At 34.6% G+C, this 21485-nt stretch overlaps 2 protein-coding genes across 2 annotated transcripts; both read left to right on the top strand.

Annotated features, from left to right (window-relative positions):
* The first annotated feature begins 15376 nt into the window (after positions 1-15376).
* Positions 15377-16226, top strand: LOC131875542 (stress-response A/B barrel domain-containing protein UP3-like). The gene has a single exon (XM_059220156.1). The coding sequence runs from the start codon at positions 15492-15494 to the stop codon at positions 16125-16127; it is 636 nt and encodes a 211-aa protein (XP_059076139.1). The 5' UTR covers positions 15377-15491; the 3' UTR covers positions 16128-16226.
* Positions 16227-18645: 2419 nt separating this feature from the next.
* On the top strand, positions 18646-19705 carry LOC131066616 (stress-response A/B barrel domain-containing protein UP3). Its single transcript, XM_058001425.2, has one exon. It carries the CDS (start codon positions 18807-18809, stop codon positions 19443-19445), a length of 639 nt encoding a protein of 212 aa, XP_057857408.2. The 5' UTR covers positions 18646-18806; the 3' UTR covers positions 19446-19705.
* The last annotated feature ends 1780 nt before the right edge of the window (positions 19706-21485 follow it).

The raw sequence follows: 21485 nt of genomic DNA, 5'->3' as shown, positions 1-21485 counted from the left end.
ACCAAACCTTTCATCCAGAGTAAGTTTCAGCAGTTGCGAGCTCTCTTGGGGGTGCGGGATGTCTCATTGGGGGGGCAACTGACTTCTCCTTCCTCTCTTATAGGGGGACTTTTTCCTCTTTGAGGTTTTGTCCTTCTTCTTTGAGAGTCTTTTGTACATTCATCTCTCTTTTGGGGGGGAGTTTTTTCCCATTGGGTTTTCTCCCTTTCTCCATTTGTGAGAGATTGCATTGCATATTTTTTCTTGCATTTTCATATTGTACATGGGTATCTATCATGGCCTAGTAGTCGGGACCCATCTTGCATTGTTGACTTGAGTCTCCATTCCCCTAAGTTGCACTTAAGGGGGGGTGTTGGTGTAAATAAATATTCATCATAGATATTATTACACTTTACTTAAGTTAACTTAGGATAATGCATCTCTTCGTAGTTTGGATTTGAGACACTTAGGGAAGTGTGCACCTAGGGATATAGCTTGTAGGAGAAATTTCACCTTTTGTGGTCTTATTTTGCTATTACACTCCACATTCGGTGGGTCATCCACCTCTTGTGGAATATTATATTATTTCTCCTACCTACCCCTAGTATTTCTTACCTACCCTTGTTTCTCATTGAGCCACATGTCATGATTGTGTGCTCGTACATCCATATGGCCTTGCCTATATAAGCAGACCCATATTCATTGTATTGGTTAATCCAGTTGATCATTTGCATATTGATGAGAATACAGTTTGTTCTTGTCATTCTTTTGTCTCTCTTTTATACTTTTCATTGTGCCCTTGATCTTGGCAAAATCTCACAATTCTCAATTATAAAAATACTATAAATACATTAAATTTATCTATCTAAGATATGCTAGAGATGTCTACCTCAAGATGTTTAGCTAACCTATGTAATAAATTTAATATGAAAATGAAACTAACATTTTTCTACATCTTTATAAGAAATACAATAATATTAATTATATCTAAATTATTTATGTCATAATATAGACCCTTTGAAATAATTTAAAATAAAATATAGTAATATTAACTAATTATTATTTAATTATATTTGAATAGTCATCTTCCTTATTTAACTAGTTGTGTGCATCACATGTTTCACATACTAAACTATTAAATTATTTATTTCTTTTAATTATAAAATAATTCAAGCCCAACATAATATTTAAAGATTATTTTAATTTTTTATTTGATCATTTATTTACCATTTTTCATTAAAATAAAATAATATTTCTCTTAGCTATGAACTAGATAATCATTAGTTCATTTATTTGCAACAACATAAGTTTATTGAATTCTTTAAAAATATAAATGATGGATTTTGCTCTAAAATAAAACTAAAAAATAGATAATATTTTTCTTGCCTACCTTACATAACCATTGGATCATTTATTTTCCACATGGCATAAGTTTAGTGAAAAAATATAGAAGTAGCCATTTGGAAATCCAAATTTCATCTTTTCCCTCTAAAACAACTCTTTGAAAATTGAAACTTTTGATTCACCTTGAAAATAAAATAATATTTTTCCTACCTACCATTCTTAACCTTTGGATCACTTATTCCCCATGGGGTGTGAGTTTAGTGAAAAATCATAGAAACAACTCTTTCAAAATCTTAACTATTTTATACAACCATTAATGGATCACCAAAGAGTAAAATCTTTAAAAAATTGAAATTATTGATTTGAGTTGAAAATAGAACAACATTTCTCTTACCTACCCTCCTTAACCATTGGATCACTTATTTGCCATGAGACATAAATTTATTGGAAAATTATAGAAAAAATTCTTTCAAAATCTAAGATAGGCAAATTTGAAAATTGAAACTATTGATTCACCTTAAAAATAAAATAATATTTCACTTACCTAGCCTTCTTAACTATTGGATAACTTCACCTTAAAAATAAAATAATATTTCTCTTACCTACCCTTCTTAATTATTTAATGACTTATTTCAAATCATTTATTTTGCCACCTACCCACTATGTACTTGAGTAATTTTCATTTAACCATTCAATTATTTATTTTCCTCCATCCTTCAATTTTCTCTATTGTCTCCTTCTCCATCTCATGGCCTTCACTTGTTTCAATAGTCTAGGAGGTGGAGGCTTGTGGAGTAGGACTAGAGAGTGTTTAGAAAGTTTATATTATAGGACTATGACAATGAAAAGCTTTAAATGCATCAAGAAAGTATACAATGAATGAATAAGCCTTTCAATTTTGAGGTTTTTCCCTTCTTGATATTACAGTGATATTTTTTATCTTTTTTAATTTTTCCCTCTACTATAGCATCTAGGTTGATTCCTTCCTTTTAAGTGTAGTGGAGAACGCTAGCAGCAAGGTAGAGAGCACCACCACCACAAGCTGTAAAGTGTGTCCACATATGTAAGTATTATATTTCCTTTATTTGTAGTATATTTAGTAGTTTATATAAGAAAATAATTATATTATAAAATTCACATATGCTAACTCATTCTATATGCTGAAGAAGAAGGAAAGGATATGTTTTGCAGTCAGAAAGCCTTAGAATTATTTTCTATACGTCCTGATAAAAGAGGTTTATTAAAGTGTGCAGATCAATAACTTTTTAGTTTTTGAGATTATTTTCTCCCCTTTTTAACATTACAATGATGTTTTTTTTCATTGTTTCGCTGTAGCGCTCAGGCTAATTCTCCCATTGAGTGCAGAGGATCAAGTGTGATCGAAAGCAGAAAATGGAAGCCAACGTTGGAGCAAAAGCAGATATTAGAGTGTATGTGGGCTTCTGGAAGCCATTATGGAGAGGTAGCTTGGACAATTGTAATCATTATACATGGAGAGATCCTTGAACATCGTGTTCAACAAGGGTTTGAAATGTTCCTTCCTGCTAATGATCATTTGCACAGATTGTGCGATCTTAGTTTAAATGATTCCAGAGAAGCCGAATCTGTGAAAATCTAAAAAACTAAGAATGTTAGGAAGTTGAGAGAAATAGAAATAAGAATTAGATCTCGTACTACTGGTAGCTGCTTTAGAGATATCGTTAACTGTATATTTAGTAATTAAAATTAATATCTCAGAAGTGCAGAGCATGATGTTTTAACCTAGGAAACATGTTAATATTTATATTGTGCATTGTCAATGTGTCTAGTCATATTTTGCAATCAAACAATGGTGCAATATGTCAGTGTAATTGCTGATTTGAGAATTTTTTGTGTTGCTGTAGGACTCCTATGTACTTTGCCGAGTCTTTGAAAAGAGTGGTCCTAGACCCAAAAATGCAGAAGTGTATGGTGCTCCTTTTAGAGAAGAGGACTGGAATGAGGAAGTATCTGTTGAAGCTGGGGCATCATTTTCTTTGGAAAAAGGTTTGAGCAATGCCAAATATAATAATGTTACCGTGTGTTTCTTGAGCAAACGAATCTAACTGTACTGGATTTGCAAGGTCGTTCAACTCAAAGAAACATTCCTGCAGGATGTCTGTTGATAATTTATGCATATCTGGTAAAAAATGAGGCCAGCCTTAAACAGCACACACTAAGCTTTGACTGCTTAGATGGCTGTGGGCCCATTCCTTCCCCTTAGCATTCACTCCCGTTTGTTTCTGTTCCAAAAACAATCTCCGTTAACATTCAAATTAGATAAACAGTGTTCCCGCTTGTTTCATTTCATAGTACAAAAGGGATGCCAGAGAGTACTCATCTACCTTGCAGCTGTCATTTAATACCTCGCAACTTAGATGTTTTCACAACCTTCCCTGCTTGAATGTCTTTACCATTCATTTGTTAAATTTTCATATGAAACATCATTTATTGAATTTTCCATAGAAACATCATTTATTGAATTTTCATATGAAACATATGTTAATTACTGTTGATTTTTTCTACTTTCCCTCTTTGGATATTACAAGGAGAAATAATTTTCTATGCAGTGCGGCTTTTTCCCAATTCAACAGTTTGAGAGTGGAGGTTTGCTAGGATGGGCTAAAACTGTTTTATGAATTTTTACCAGTCATTGCATGCAGTGAAATTCAAACACATAAACATTGGTATAATACAATCACCATAGAAGGGTATCTTGCATCAAAATTGTCCACATTAACACAGCAACCATATTAATTAAGATTGCAATAGTGTTCTCTTTTAAAGTCTCGAGGAAAAAATTATGTTTCACTTAGCTTTCACATCTTGGGCAATATAATTTAATTACAAGCTTTTATTAGTTTTGTTTTTATTTTAAATATGTTTCAATTTGATATTTATTTTTTTAATTTTTTTTTAATTTTTTAAGTTGGTTATTTTTATGTATATTTATATGTATAATTAATCATGATAATATTATTTAGATTTCATGTAAATGTATATGAAAGAAATTACAATGATAACATAATTCTACTTATTTATATTAATATTTTAAAATAAACATAAAACATCACATTCAACATAATAGATATGTAAAATTATATAAAAAATATTGTTTCTAATCTACATTTATGTTTAATATGCTTACTCAATATTTGTATAAAAAGAAATTTATTAGAAAACTAGACAAAGAGATCAAAATACATCAACTCAAAAAGACATAGTCTATAAGAAAAGCATGGTATGCCTATAATTGTTGACTATAATAATCTACAAAACCTTATCATAACTATTACTAATACAAAAGACTAATATAAGACTAATTAAATTACAACCAATAGAATTATTCCATTGTCAAACATGTGGTTTAATGATTATGTATTTATGTGGCCTGTTAATGGGCTTTTGGGGGTTAATCCTCACAAGAAGGGCGACAAAAGTCAGGAGTGGGTTCCGCCAGATAAGGGCTGGATCAAGGTCAACTTTGATGGGGCTTCTAGGGGGAATCCCGGGATCTCCGGGGTAGGGGTCATAGCTTGTGATGAGTGTGGAAGTATTCTTTCTTTTGGAGCTAAGAGGTTGGTGGATGGTACGAACAATGAAGCCGAGTGTCAAGCGGCTATAGAAGTCATTCTTTTGGCAAAGAAATTGGAAGTGAAGAAACTCCATCTTGAGGGGGATTCCCAGATTGTGTTGAATGGGATTGCTAAGGGTCAGATGGAGGCCTGGCAACTTGACAAACACATCAGAAGGATGAATCTCCTTCTGAGCGGGTTTGATGATTTTAAGGTTTCGCATGTTCTCAGGGAAGCAAACGTTGAGGCAGACAAGCTCTCGAATGTTGGAGCTAATGGTTCTTTGGATAGCAACTTTAATCTATTTGAGGACCTACGGAATGTGTGTCCTCTTGAGTTTGGTTGATTGTGCTTAAGAAGTGAAAAACAAACCCGAGTTGTGGTGTAGATTTTGGTGTGATTTGTTCTTGACACGCTGGTTTAGAGGGAAGAGATGTTTCACGTGGCTTGTGACCTTTGATCTGGTTGCAGTTGCAATGGCGGCGTAGGAGTGATGATGTTAGCAATTGGTGAACTGATCAGATGATGATGCTTGGTTTGAGGTGTTACGTGTGGAGTAATTATTTCTTGGTGTGGCGCTGGCTATTTTAGGGCCTAGTCTCTTTGTTTTTTGGCACTTCGCAGTGGTTGGTTTTGGTTTTGTTTGTGAGTGCATGTTTCGGACGAGAGAGTGGGGAAGGATGGAAGCCAATTTCTCCTTGTCTACAGACGGACAAATGCCTGCATTCCGTGGTTCAATTTCTTGTAATCGACTGTTGAATGTTTTCAAGGTTGATGGGGAAGTGTTTTGGAGGGTTGTGTGCTTGATGGTAGGGGAAGAATTTATGGTTTCCGACTGCCGATCGTGTACAAATCTGGACATCTCATCCTTGTTTGTGGCGTTGGCCCTGATGGTGGGTGGTTCATCAGAGGAGGTGCTGCGGATGACGTCCTTGGTGCTGAGACCTAAATGGTCGGGAGGGCTGGAGGAGGGGGTGGCTCGTGCAGAGATTGGCAAAGGTCTGAGAGTGGTGCAAGGGTTGTGGCGGCGGATCGGTGTGGATATAGGAGATGTGCATCCATTGGTGGTTTGGTCGGATTCATTCAAAACTTGATGCTTAGTCTTTAATTAACAAAGCATCTTTTCTATATACATAGAATGATTCCCATAAAATTTCCCTTCATATTTATTGTGTAAATGTTGTATGATTTAAATAATAAGAAACCAAGAAAAAATGTCCTTTCCATGCACAAATATGATCTAGAGCACAAATCTCTATCTCGCGCATGTGAAACTGCACATAATCGATCACACATCACATACCATACATCAAAATGATTAAATAAATTGATTATATATATCCGCAACAAGAAATTGAATCCATCACTAGTCGGCTCATGAAGACAACACATTATTGAAATGTGTATGAGTAGTCAACTGAATCTAAATACATATAATAATGCAGACCAAAATAATTGATCACACGTTACCAAAACTATCGGCCAAACCTCCTAGATCACAAAACCAATCACCAAAACTACTCCACCAAATCTGCACAAAGATCAACTACATAAGTTGGCTTGTTCTTAATTAGCAAACTAGAACCCAATACTCAGAGGCTTGTAACTTGCACATGAATCATCTTCGGAGGCCAAAACTCTGGAATAAGGTGTTTACGCTAGGAATGCCTTCTCTTTTCTCTCCAACTCGCCCGATCGTTGTGGGCCACACCCTAGCGGCGAAATCGCCTAAGTGCATGCATTAGATGAATATAAGTTTATGGGCTATGCAATTTTTTTAGTTGTATTGGTACAAGGTGTCTTACATTGTCTAATTATGGTTCTTTCCATGTTTCCTTTATATAGTTATTTCGACTATAACTATTGAATTTGAGTTGATCTTCATAAGCTTTTGCTTTTTTGTAACTCCACCTGATACAATGAAAAGAATGATGTTAGCATATACAAAAATTGAATTTTAGAATGACATATAATAGAATAGTCACTTATCGCATACAAATAATCATGATGTTCATCCACAATAGGTGCACGTTCATGATCTGGAGTGACAAGCCCCTCCTGTAAGCATCACAATATAAATTAAACTAAATACAAGTGTCGTTAAAATTTTCAATAACATATTATTAAGATAGCAAATGTAATGCTAAATTTACTAAATTTACAAATATATCTCATACTTTTGTTAAAGCAGTTGAACTTGCTACTGCTACAGCAACACCGTGCTCCATTGACGTGTGGACAGCAGGAGGCATCTCTAATGTCAACATCTAAAAATTAAACAAAGTATATTGATTAATCGCCAAAACTATCTATATTATTTAATAACAACACTAAAGATAAATTGTTTACCTGGGTGAAAGATTGTCGATGAAATACACTACGAGGTGTTGATGTTGAAGCTCTAGCATCAAACTATTTGACATCCAAATTGAGTAATTAGAAAATCATTCACATAAGGTTCAACTATCGACATATAATAATTATATTTCTTCACTCGTTGTATACTTGTGGAGTTGACGAAATAGTGAAAAAGGGTGCTATAGGAATGTTGCTAGTATTGTGAACACTTTGACCCTGATTTTTTATCATAATAATTTACTAATTTAGATATATTCTCAAATTTACATATAAGATTTAATAAAAAGAATGAAATAAACTTGTAATGAAATTCACCTAGGTATCAATGCCAAATATTTCATTCAGCAAGGATTCTATCATGACAATGTTCTCTGTAGCAAACTCCGCTCATGCACGTGCATTCTCAGAACTATTAGGATCATAAGTGGAAAGAGAACCACAAGATTGACAAAAATGAGCTGGAACTCGATGCCTAGAAGAATCAACATCATCACTCACATCACCCTCTACTAGAGGCCTAGCATACTGTATAAGGGTCTGAGTGAGTGAGCTAATCGAGTCTAGAGTTTTGACCTCAATACTCTTGTTCACAATGGAAGGAATAATAACATGCTCCACCATAGGTCTAGCCAAGGGTCTTGGTGGGAGATTTGGATCACGCTGTGTACCCTCTCTATCATGTGAGGAACCCCCACCTCTACCTTGGAAATCTAGAAAATCAAAATAGTTTGGGATCTCATTAAGGACAAACTCACAGTACAATTTTCTCAAAAAGTATTGGGGTACCTCATGATTATTGCATGGGGGCTGATCAAATACCATCCACAACCTATCCCAAAAATTGTTCTTAATCCCTTCATGATGACACCAATGAATAGGGAATCTCCTACATCTAGGGTGTAAAGGTTGATTCGTTCGAGGGTCCGTAAAAAGAGAACACAAGTAAAATTTATTAATTTTCTTTTTCTTCACTGCCGCATATGATAATTTGTCAGCATAAAATTGCTTTTGTTCTTCCTTCTTACTGGACCAAAAATTTATTTGCCCACTCACAGATTGTATGTGAGATACAATAGATTGCAAAGAATTGGCAAGGTTTGTCCTATGGGAGTTTGTTCCAGTGGGATCTTTTAGCCTTGTGATTAAACCTTCAAGCTCTTTTTGGCTATTTTCTATTTGACCTGATAGGTTTTCTTGTGTACCTATGGGATGTCTAGGGATTGTAGGAGGTTCTTGATATGCTTCTTCTTCAATATGGTCTTCATGAGGAGGTTTTTGATGTGCTTCTTCTTCAATATGGTCTTCATGAGGAGGTGATTGAGTGTTTTCAACATTTTCTTGTCTAATCTCATTTCCTGATAATGAACATAAATTTAAATCAATAAACCTAGTTTAATCTTCAAATTAATAAAAAAAATGACAATAAGAAAAGAAAAAAATACATACCTCTTTGAGCTCTTCGATGGCGTGGCGGCATTTTGATGAGAGATGGACAACTTAGTGCCCAATATCAAGCTTTTACAAAGGGCGAGCACAAGAAAATGGCACCCGAAATCGCCAAAATGCGGGTTTGGAATGTAGAATGCGTCCAAAATGCGGAGCAGGGTTTTTTTTAAGTTAAAATGCGAATAAGGCATATGCACATTTTTCATTTTTTTTGATGTGTGGCACCTTTTTGGTACCACAACTTCATGCATATACCCAGCTTGTCGGACTTAAACCAATCTTCAATCTAACTTTCGGTATAAGAAAATCATTCACTACAGATTGGTACAGTGACTTGGGTTTCCATCAATGACAACACCTGATAACCTATGTGGTGTCTCTTGCCAACATGACTCACTATTATGTGTTCACCCTAATTCATAGACCCTTTGCATGTTTATGCGTCATTTTCCCCATCATAGAAATTGATTTGAGAGATCTTAAAATAGGTTCCCTTTTGTAAAAAATATCTTAATTGTTGTTATGCTTTACCTCCCATGTTCCTACCATATATTGCAAGTTTCAAAACCCTAAGAAAATTTTGTTGATGGTGTTTTTTTTATATTTTCTACAAATTTCTAGACTTTTAGTGGACATCAAGACTTCCTACTTGTCTAATGTTTGGTTCTAGTGTCAATTCCCACCTAAAATATCTATAAGGTCTATCACTTTCTTTAATTATTCCATTTCTCTTTGTTCCACCCGTAGATCTAGAGATTTCTCTCACCCTTTATTCCTCCACTCTATTATGTGATAATATTTCTACAAACTCCATTAATCCCTTCCTTCCTTTAATCTTTGTTCTTTCCCTCCTCTATGGGATCCTAATAGGATTCAAATATTTGTCCATCCTATTGTTCCCATACCCACTTCTACAAAATTTTCTTACATTCTCTTCCACTTCCCTTTTGTGGACTTTTCTCTTGCTACTAAGCATTTGGCTATTTTCTCTTTTATAAAAGGCCATTATTTTATCTTAAAATAGGGTGACATCTAAGAGATGGGCCTTAAGACAAGATTTAATATAGGTTGAACCATCAAATTTTAAAAGAATCGATATGGGAACACATGGCCGACTCCAATTGGTACATTCACACACTCATCAAATCCCAAGCTAATTTGACAAGCTTTTAGTTTAAGTTTGTGACATCTAAGAGACGGGCCTTAAGACAAGATTTAATATAGGTTGAACCATCAAATTTTAAAAGAATCGATATGGGAACACATGGCTGACTCCAATTGGTATAGTCTCACATTCATCAAATCCCAAGCTAATTTGACAAGCTTTTAGTTTAAGTTTAATAATTAAAATTTATTTTCATAGGGTTAAGTTTAATATAAATACATGACATGCACTAATTGTTAGGTTTCTTAACTCTCAACATATTTGCCACAATCATGTTATCGATCCTCATTTATTTGGGAGCTTGGTTTTGGACCTTAAAGGATATATCTGTAGGTTCTACCAACCTAAGAAGCCTACGAACTTTAAATAATATGTGTACTTAAGTTTGAATTTACTAACAAACAACTTCCAATCCTCAACTATCTATTAACACATGTATTTAAAGATTCACTCTAGTAGATTATTGGATATATATTCAACTAGGGCATCAACAGTTAGAAAATCCATGAGTACTTGCCACAAATGTGGGGACTTAAAAATTTATTAGACATGTGTAGGCTCTTAGTTCCAAAAATAGTATGAAATTATGAAAAAATAGTATACCATCATGGACATAAGAATTTAATTTTAAATTACTAGAGTGCTCAATTTCAATCTTGACCCTTCTTTATTGTGAAAACTCCCAATGAATGTCAAATACACTACCCATCCAAAACTATTGCATCAAATACACAATAGACCTTTTTTTAAAAAGACTAAAGAAAATAAATAAAATTCTATGTCATTGAGACATTCTACATAAGGGTCATTTCAAAGCTTTGTTGTGAAGGTTTGTTGTGCATGTAATTGCAACCTACTTCTCCTATGAGGAGCCTACTAAGGTCAAGATTGTAAAGCCTTTTCAATAAACCCTTCTACTAATATCCAATAATGAGGGTGCTCCATTAGAAGAGTGTACTTTAAGACATTCTATCAAATAGTTCTAGATGCATTTTTTTAAACAATTCACATGCCTTGTTTATGCTTACACATTTTACATACATGCTTCTAAGGGCAGCAAAATTCTTCTATTATTCATTTATATACAAAAACTCTATAATGTCAAATAATAATTAACTAATTTAAATTAAGTAATCATAAATATTAATCAATTAAATAAATTGACTGATATATATTGAGTGGGTTGTACTATAAAATTATACTTAGTATTAATTAAAATTATTTGAATTAAAAGATTAATTATTTGAATTAAATTATTAAAATTATTTGTTGGATTGAAAAGATTTAAAAATAGTAATGGTAGGGAACTATTTTTGACAAGAAAAAAAAAAGAAGTTGAAGTATGGCATTGAAATGATTTAAGAGCAAAATATGCATATTGTAGTGCTATGGAGTTCATACTTATATGTAAAATAAAGTAAGAAATGTTAGAAAAAGGAAATGAGCGATCTGAGAGCAAAATGTTTTTTTTTGTTTTGCCTTGTCTGAGATAAAATCTAGTAAACCACAAGAACAGATAGACAACAAAAATAGATGGGCTATGCAGAGGAAGGGAACTGACTTTCAACTTTAATTGAACAGATCTTTCTTCTATTCATTTGCAGCTGGGCTTGTCTAAAATAAAATCTAGCAAGCTGCGCAGAGGAAGAGGGCAATCTTTCAACTCCAACTGAGCACATCTTATTTCTGTTAATTTGTAGGAAGGCTCTTCTAGTCTTGCAGCGGCACAGAAATTCTTAGTCCTTACACAAGTGTTGTCCATTACCTATCTTGAATGCAATCTTGCATATGGTGACACAGTGCGACTGCCTCCTGAAGACGCCCATGCCTTCCGCTTGCTGCCCCCATTTTTGCACGGGCTGAGAGGATGCTGGCGGAAGTTGCGGACTTTAGCGTTACACCTGCTAATCGCGTTTGTTTGAAAGTTTCTAAGTCCTTTGAACAAACACACATTGTGCATATCCTGCAATAATAGCAGTCAATGCGTCCACATTTTTGCATACATGTTTACCAGAGCATTTGCGACTATAAAAAATCTGGCAATAATCGCTTCAACGAATGTCCATATCCTATCCCAAAGCTCCCATTTTAGCAGAAGCTGGGAGTACCTGCACAAATGAAAACTGTTTGGTCAGAAACCTGCTTATGGAGATGTTACGGGCGGGAAAACGGTTCAAAAAATAAAGTGCGCGCGGAAGTAACGGCGAACAGAGTAACGGAAAGGGGAACGGCAAACGGGACGACTTGAGGGGCCCACACCAGCCACCTATGCAGTCAAAGCTTAGTGTGTGCTGTTTAAGCCATCCCAAAAAAGGATCGAAGCTGGCAGAACCCTGCACTCCAACGTCCATACCACCTTTGAAGTGAAAGATACGGTTAGTATCCTCGTAGTACTTTCAATAGCTTTGTGTCTTCCACTCAAAGAACCAGTATCCTTGAGACCTTCAAAAAAGCACAAGAATCGGACAACAGTGTTATTATGCCAGACAAAAACTATGCTCCTCATGCAGAAGATGGTATTGAACTTCACAGTTTCCTGTAAGGATGTGCTGATTATCAACCAATCTTCTCTAGAGCTTTAAAAATCTCATCGGTTTTTTGAATATTGGTTCCGTGAAGGGAAGGCACAAAGCTGTTGAAAGAATTTTGGAGGATGATAACAGTAGCTTTCACTTGAAAGGTGGTATGGACGTTGGAGTTCTAACTTCGATCAGTTTTTATCAGATCTGTAAGAATTATCAACGGAGGTCCTGCAGGGATGTTCCTTTGAGTTGAATGACCTTACAAATCCAGTACAGTTAAATTTGTTTGATAACTGGGACACATATTTTGATGCCTCCAATGGTTCAGATGATTTTGGAGTTCCATCAATGGTACGGTATCAAAGTGAGTGTGTAAATAAGAATACTTTAATAGATAGCACACACAGATCTGCCTGCAGAACTTGGCTGCCTCGCCACTCTTGGGAAGCTGTGAAGAAGTCCAATTACTGCTGTTATCAAGTCTTACACGCCTATTTTCCTTGCAAGCAATTTCAGCATTTGAAGCTTATTGGACATTTCATTCATTTCTAGCTAAAACTAAAAACCCTTTCAAGCATTTCTGGAACTTCCATAATTTCACTCGTGGTGGATGTTCTTTATTTCCAATCTCTTTATGGAGCTGTAAAAACGTTAGTAAACGGAAGGGGACAGATTGCAGTTTTAACTAGGGTTCGCTCTCACTATTGAGAAGGAGCAAGAGAGCATGACTGGTGGCTTTTTACTACCCTTCCAATTGCTTTTGACCTATAACTTTGTTAACGGTTTGGAGTTGAATCATTTGGCTCGTATGGTAAATTGGTCTATCAAATAGTTTGCAGAGATTTAAGCTAGGTTGAAATTCACAATGTATATGTTGTTATTACAATTATATGTAAGATTTGAACAATCCTATAAAATAAGGCGGGTGATTTTCAATGGATGGGGTAATTAGATTAAATATTTACACGAGAAATGAGTCCATTTTAAATAGGAGATTTAATATATATTAGTAATTTCTTGATAGGAGATCATAGTTTTGCCTTTGTGTATTTGGGAGTGATTTTGTTAATTGATATATAGTATTGATCTAAAAAAATTAGACCTACATACTAAAATGTTTTTCATAATGTCATGTTTTTTATTTGATTGTAGGTAAGAAAGAATTTTTATGCAAAAATATCATCTTTGATGAGTTTTGCAGCTATTAAGATCATATAGGTATGGTATGAGTGCCATTTGTAATTGCTCTAATTTTGAAAATGGGAAAAAAGTGAAGGATTAATGAAAAAGAAAAAAGAAACAAACTTAGAACATTATATTAATTAAAATAAAATATTGCATGAATTAATTGAGCTTTGATTCTTTCATGCAAACATCATACATTCTACTATTTTTCACATTCTTTTACAACTTTGCAGAGCCAAAGAGAGTACATACCAAAACCAACTCATACCACATATATAGATAACTAAACATCTCCAAAGAAGTGAAAACGGGCATAAAATAATGTATTCAAACTACCCACAAAGTGTGAGAAACCTATTGATGGAACAAAGCACAAATAGAAAGAGTTAAGATGAAATCCATTTGAATCCTTGCCGTGGGATGTTTATCTTTAGTGCTAAGATTGACTAAGAATAAAGAGGATATAAAGATGATAGGTTTTGCTAGCAAAGCTAACGAAGTAAATGGGATTATATACTTCCCCTTAATCATGATTATGAATTGCAACTTCTTTCTTAATTTCTTTTCTTGATGCTACAACATCAAGAATCTTCAAATCTTCAATAGTGGTGCTTTCCTTTTTTGGCAATCTTCTTCTAATCACAATAGATCTTTAAAGCATTGCAATATATACCTTTATTTTATTGACAAACATCTTCTTATTCCTTGTGACTTTTTCCAACTACTCCTTTCATTAATTCAAACCATTGGTTTCTAATTTGAGACTGGTGGCCTTCTTTAGTGACCTTTTTTGTGCTTAGCAATAGCAATCTCCATGATGTAAAAAATATAAATATCTTAAAATAAAATATAAAATATAAAATCAAAGTTTAATTTGATCAAAATTCAAGGGCATATAAAGAATCATGATTGAAAAGGATATATAAGAAAAACCAAATAAAAAAAAGTAATGACCATATTGAATTCAATTATTTATCAAAGATATTTTATTGCATTAAATTGTTGTAAGCTTCAAGAATATCAAAATTTATAGATTTTATCATACTTTTAAAAAAGTCAAAAAAAATCTAAAAAAGTAATTATAAAGTTCGTAAAGAAGATAGAGTGTAACAAAAAAATTACTTTAATTGAATATCCTACCTAAAAATATGAGGACTTTTTTTCTATCTCCCTCCCCTTCCTCCTAAATTTGTTTCATTGTTTTCTTTTATTCCCTACTTTCATATCCTTATTAATGCCCAGGTCTAGCATCTTTAATATTCAACTTTATTATTTTAATACCATTTTAATATTTTTTTAATATTTTTTTATTTTATTTTATTTATTTAACTATTATTTTTAATATAGTAATTTCTTTTTTTCTCAATAAAACATAATCAAAATTGTAAGAATTTATATTTTTTATACATTAACTTTTATTTTTATGGAAATATTTTAAAGTCTAATCAAAAGCAATTTGAGGTCAAGTAGGGGTGTGGCTCTCACCCTAGCTAGATAAGAGAAACAAACAATTATTATTTTATAAACCTTAACTTTTAAATTTTTATTTTATATATTCTTTTTCAAGTATTGTCCCACACTACAATTAGATGTTGATAATGAAAATATTAATAGAAACCACCAAAAAAATAAGTCTTAATGAGGGCAAGTCCCAACTAGGTATAAGAAAATAAATTTAACTTTAAAACAAAACCATTTTATACAAATTTATTTTTCTATATTAATTTACGGGTTACCTTCTAGTTTCGGAATAGAAGCTACGGATAAGTCTAACCCTAATCATATCAATGAAGTGCCCTGATTTCACGATTAAATCGCAACAAACAGATAACATGTAATCTATATAGCCGCAGGGTCGAGGGTTCGACCCCTGGACGAGGATTCTCCTTTCACAGGAAAATGGCGAGCGAACGGAGAGTGATCGAACACATCGTGTTATTCAACGTAAAAGAAGGCGCGGCACAGGAAGAAATAAACGCGTGGCTGTCTGCCCTAAATGCGCTCGATTCGCTGGAGTGCGTAGAATACCTGCGCGCAACTCCAGCCGTGGCCACAAATTCATCCAACAAATTCACGCACGCACTGTACGGGCGCTACAGGAGCCGCGAGGCCTTGGCTCAATACTCAGACCATCCCTGCCACGTGGCCGTCGTGCAGGGCCACCGTGTCGTAGAAGATAAACTCGCACTGGACTGGGAGGCGCCTGAAGATCGGTCTTGGTTCGAATCCTGCCATGCTCTTCGCATCGAGCTTCTCAAGCCCCGGCTCGATCTGGAGCAAGCTGAGCGCACAGAAGCTTCTGAGGTTCTCAGCGGGTACAACTTATTTCCTAGGGTTTTATCGGCTAGTTTTGGGGAGAATATTTCTCCTGAGCGAGCCAAGGGATTCGGCTGGGGTTTTCTCTGTGCGTTCAGGGCTTTCGACGATCTGCAGGAGCTCAGCAACAATGAGGAGCATGTGAGAATTCATGAGGACAAGGTTATACCCAAGGTACAAGAAACCCTAATTATGGAATGCCGTCTTGAGATTCTCTGAAATTTCATAGTCCCTGTTCTCAGATAATTATTATATTGTAAAAGAAATTGTTTAACTGGTTAATTTTTATTTATCTAATATATATATTTTTTATTATTATTTTAAATGAATTATATAAAAATATTATTTTTCTTCAAAATTGTAGTTAAATCTTTTGATATCTTAAAAATTATTGAATAGAAATTTTATATCAAAAATTTAAAAAATTATTGAAATAAGATAGGAGACATAGGATGTTGGATGGTTCAAATATATTTTGACAGGGTGTTTATAGGAAACCTTGTCTTGTTAGGAGTACGTTGCATATAAAGAATTATGATGGCAAAGTAACGAACTTGAATTCTAAGTGTTATTTTTAGGTTCTAAATGTGAATTAAATTTGGTTTGAATCAATTAATTATAGAGTGGGATTCACTAATAAATATCAAAATTATTAGAAATAACAAATGCTTAAAATAATTGTTAAACAATGCTTTTTAATACTAGTAGAAGTTGAATAATTTTGAATCGTTTCAAGTAAAAAGTGTGTTTTTGTGAGGTTGAAAAATTGGCTAATGTCGTTATGAACATGGTCAAAAAAAATTCAAGATGGTGGGGAGGCAAATGTGTGGAGTAATTCCCTTTGCATGATGAATCAATCAAATGCAATGCAATTTGGATGAGATGCTAGGTCATTTTGCCCATGTGAAGTCCTTGAAAAGGTAAACAAATGAATTGGCAAAACTCATGAGAGCTAACTCCAAGCTACAATAAGGTGAGATAAAAATAGAAAGGTTATTATGGCCATGGCTTTTGGAAAAATGGATGTCATTGTTTGTCTCACCACAAATTTGAGACAAATGGCATTTAGAGGAGAGATTTATGAGTTGTGTTTGAAGAAAGTGTTCAAATCCAATTCTTATGTTGTTCTACATGTGATGAGAATAGCCTTAAGTGATACTTTTATGTTGATAACTAATGGACATCATTTTAACATAGGCATGGCCTCTATGTTTATGATTGTCATGTTGAATTTAGGTGAATCGAAATATTGCATTCAAGTGGTCACAAAGACATTGATAAAATCAAGGTGGTGAGGACTAAAGAAAAGAATGGATTAAGTTGTGCTAGGTCCAATGTTTCTCCTTGGTTGGAGGGACACTTGACCATCCAATCCATCTTTCTCAAGGCTATAGGTGTCATTAATCATCAAAGTGTTTGGAGAAGAGAATTGCAAGAAAAGGGAAAATTAGGGTTAGAGTTATAAAAGTGATTGTTACAATGTCAAATTCCTTTAGTGTGGATTGGTTCTTCGTAATCATTATAAAGGTTTCAAACTTAGAAGATGAGGAGCAAACATAAGATAATTAAAAGGTGCAAAAAATTGTCATGTTAAAATAGTATGTAGCAAGAATAGTAGCAAATATTATAAAATATAAAATAGTTGTTTTGCTAGCCCTCTAATGAAGCTACCTTTTTGAACTATGTATCTTTTTACTAAATTTGTAGGGCTCCCTTATGTATTTATTGATTATGAAAAATTGTTGTTATCTGATGCTTCTAGGAGATAAAGTACTATTTAAACTACATATATAAAAGTTACATGCATAGTGTATCCAACATTTGGATAGATGCTACTTAAGAAGTAATGCCAATTCATGCTTTTCACATCTGAATGCTTGCATATTGTTATCCTCTAGTTGTGTTCTAATGTCAATAATTATTGGGCGTAAATAGCTATATGCAAGTTACAATGTTGTACACCACTTCCACGCCATTCTTTAAAGATAATAATTTATGCATTACCATCCACCCTTATCGCTCAAAATTCTCTATTGTATTCAAATCTGAAAAGGGTTTTAATATTGTGTGCTATAGTAAACATCAAAGATCTACAAGCTATGTGGTTCCCTCAATGTAGAATGGTTTATCAAATGTACCCAAAGTTGTAGAATCCAAATAAATATTGCTCAATATAGTTTTTAGATTCCATGGCTGGTTTAGCTTTACACCCACTAACAAATCATAAATATGTACACCTAACTCTATGAATTTTGTGATATCAGTATAAATGTGTGGTTCCCTCAATGTAGAAGGGTATATCAAATGTGCCCAAAGTTATAGAATCCAAATAAATATTGCTCAATATGGTTTTTAGATTCCATGGCTGGTTTAGCTTTACACCCACTAACAAATCATCATAAATGTGTACACTTAACTCTATGAATTTTGTGATATCAGTCTAAATGCATAGTCTTCTTCCCCAAAACTTGAACAAAGATCTATCAAAGTCTAATTGAACCGATTCAAGTTCATCAATCAATCAAAGTCTAGTAAAAGTACAGCAATCAATCAAAATCTAGTAAAAGTGCCCCTCTCTACCTAACTAGATAATAGAAACAAACAATTACTATTTTGTATATCTTAACTTTTTTAATTTTACTTCATATTTCTTTTTTTCAAGTATAATAAAAATATTAATAAAATCATTTTATAAAAATAACTTAATTCTCCATAATAGTTTACCTTCTAGTTTCCGACACTTCGGAATAGCATCTACAGACAAGTCTAACCCTAATCATATCAATGAAGTGCCCCAATTTGACCAGTAAAGTTGCGACCAACAGATAACATGTAATCAATAAAGCCACGGGGTCGAGGGTTCAATTCCCTGGACGAGGATTCTCATTTCACAGGAAAATGGCGAGCGAACAGAAAGTGATCGAGCACATCGTGTTATTCAAGGTAAATGAAGGCGCCTCACAGGAGGAAATAGACGCGTGGCTGTCTGCCCTAAATGCGCTCGATTCGCTGGAGTGCGTAGAATTCCTGCGTGCAAGTCCTGCCGTGGCCACAAATTCGTCCAACAAATTCACGCACGCACTGTACGGGCGCTACAGAAGTCGCGAGGCCTTAGCTCAATACTCCGTCCATCCCCGCCACGTGGCCGTTGTTAAGGGCAACCGTGTCGTTGAAGATTTACTCGCTCTGGACTGGGAGGCACCTGAAGATCGGTCCTGGTTCGAATCCTGCTGCGCTCTTCGCATCGAGCTTCTCAAACCCCAGCCCGCTTTGGAGCAAGCTGAGCGCACAGAGGTTTCCGAGGTACTGAGCCGCTACAAGAATTTATTCCCTAGGGTTTTGTCGGCTAGTTTTGGGGAAAATATTTCTCCCGGTCGAGCTAAGGGTTTCGGCTGGGGTTTTCTGTGTGCGTTCGGGGCTTTCGAGGATCTGCAGGAGTTCAATAACAATGAGGAGCATGTGAGACTTCATGAGGGCAAGGTTATTCCCAAGGTACAAGAAACCCTAATTATGGAATGCCGTCTTGAGATTCCCTGAAGTTTCAGATAATTAGTACATGTTCTCAGGTAGTTTTTAGTATTAATAGTAGAGAGAATTGATTAACTGGTTCTTATTATTATTTATCTAATATAAAATACTTTTCTAAAAAGAAAATGAATAGTTTTTTTTAAGTAGGTATGAGTTTTGCTTCTGACTGCACTCAACAATTCATAGGGGAAGGAATAGTCAATCTTTTTGAAGATGGAGTGTATCATCTGAAACTTAAATCAAAAAATATACATAGTTTTATTTAAGTACTTACATGTCTTTTTAATATCTAAAAATTATTAGTCCCTGCCTGTATAGGCAGAGACTTATGTTTTCGTCTCGCTTTATTAGTCTCTCCTCGGGAAGCATGCCAACAAATAAATAAACAACTTTTCCTGTGGTTTGCAACTTTTGATTTAAAAAAAAAAATTTTAGACAAAATTAAAGGAAAAAATCTTGTGACCAATGAAAAACGAACAGAAAAAAATTGAAGAAATTTCCTAATGTTTAGTTTCTAAAGGTTTTGGTGGTTATGTGGCATTCTACGAGTTGTTTTCATGTCTATGTGTGACGCTGGGAATTTAGGGCATTAACCGTCAGCATCCTCCAGATTGCTTTTTCCATTAAAGAAGAAGGTGCAGGAAACTAAAACTCTTTGCAGGCCATGTCCCCTTCTTTACAGCCAATAACGACCTTCTTCCACTCTTCTGCTTCAGAGACCTCCTTGTCCCCTGCAAGCGGTCGCTCATTCAACCAGCTTTATTGTCGTCGTCATTCAGCCAGCCTTCATCATTGCCGCTTCGGTAAGTTAATTTTGCCTTAATGGTCAGACAAATAAGAATTTGATGTCTTGATGATAAGCTCATATATTAGCATGTGTATGTAGGACTAGGTTTTTGTTTTGAAATGTCCATTGAGCAAAGCCCGGTAATGTGTATCCAATTTAGGGGGTCTTAAACCATGAATTAGTTTGACCCAGGCAAGTGATTTCATCAGGAAGTGAAATACAGGCATAGATAAAGAACCCCTGCAGCTTCTTACACAAGGGATGCCTTAATTCACTATGATGACTTTGTCAAATTGAAACAAAGATGTCTACATTTCACTCACCATATGTTCAATTGAAAACATAACCATAGCGACACAGGTGTTGCCTATGTAAAGCTAGAGAGAAGATACACTTTGAATCCTTTGCAAATAGCTACATCTAGTCTTTAACTCCAAGGTTAGATTTACATGAACTTCAATGAAATCAACAGTTCAGTAGCTCCTCCAACCAAATAAATTTGTAGATCAAATCCTTAAATTACAACCAAATTGATAATTTCTGGAAACAAATAGCTACCCAATGCAAGCTGTGTCAGCTGTGTCACACAGTAAAAATGAGTCGAAGGCTGCCATAGTTAGCGGATTTCACTGCAGCATCCACTGTCTAGTGGCAAGGCTTTCAGTAAGGAAATTACATGGGAAATTTGGGGCTCTGTTTGCAATGGTGATTGCAAATAGTTTTCTTACAATAGAACAGAGTATAACTGAATTTGAGAACCTGAGGGTGCTTAGAGCTACCACAAACCTACTAATTACCATAAAAAAGTGTTTCCGTACAGAAATCACAGGGAAAATTCAGGCCACTCTTTGCAATTAGAATCGCAAATTGATTAATAACCTTATCATATACCACAATACACCTGGATTTAATGACCTGAAGTTAACTTTACAATGACTCTCAACACTCAACAAACAAACCCTCTCGTCTAATAACCAATGCCTCTGACATAGGCTTGGCTGCTAAACTCTTGAAACAGAATCAAATTGCTTCACATTCCATTGATTCTATCAATAAAACTTTATGAGCAACCACAACTTTTTTGAAAATCACAGCTTTAGACTGATAAAGAATGTACTCATATCATTGATGTGTTTGTCTTCTCCAGGTATATTATTGTAAGATGCCAATTGAATTTTATGTTGTTTTTATGGTTAATTACACAACTTTTTGGAAAATCACAGCTTTAGTCTGGCAAAGAATGTACTCATATCATTGATGTG

The sequence above is a fragment of the Cryptomeria japonica genome, chromosome 4, assembly GCF_030272615.1.
Source record: "Cryptomeria japonica chromosome 4, Sugi_1.0, whole genome shotgun sequence".
Taxonomy (NCBI): domain Eukaryota; kingdom Viridiplantae; phylum Streptophyta; class Pinopsida; order Cupressales; family Cupressaceae; genus Cryptomeria; species Cryptomeria japonica.
The sequence above is the reverse complement of the archived record's forward strand: the minus strand, read 5'-3'. Positions and strand labels throughout refer to the sequence as shown.

What these genes read in the sequence shown, in the direction of transcription:
- LOC131875542 (XM_059220156.1), top strand. Translation starts at nt 15,492, where the DNA reads ATGGCGAGCGAACGGAGAGTGATCGAACACATCGTGTTATTCAACGTA.
- LOC131066616 (XM_058001425.2), top strand. Translation starts at nt 18,807, where the DNA reads ATGGCGAGCGAACAGAAAGTGATCGAGCACATCGTGTTATTCAAGGTA.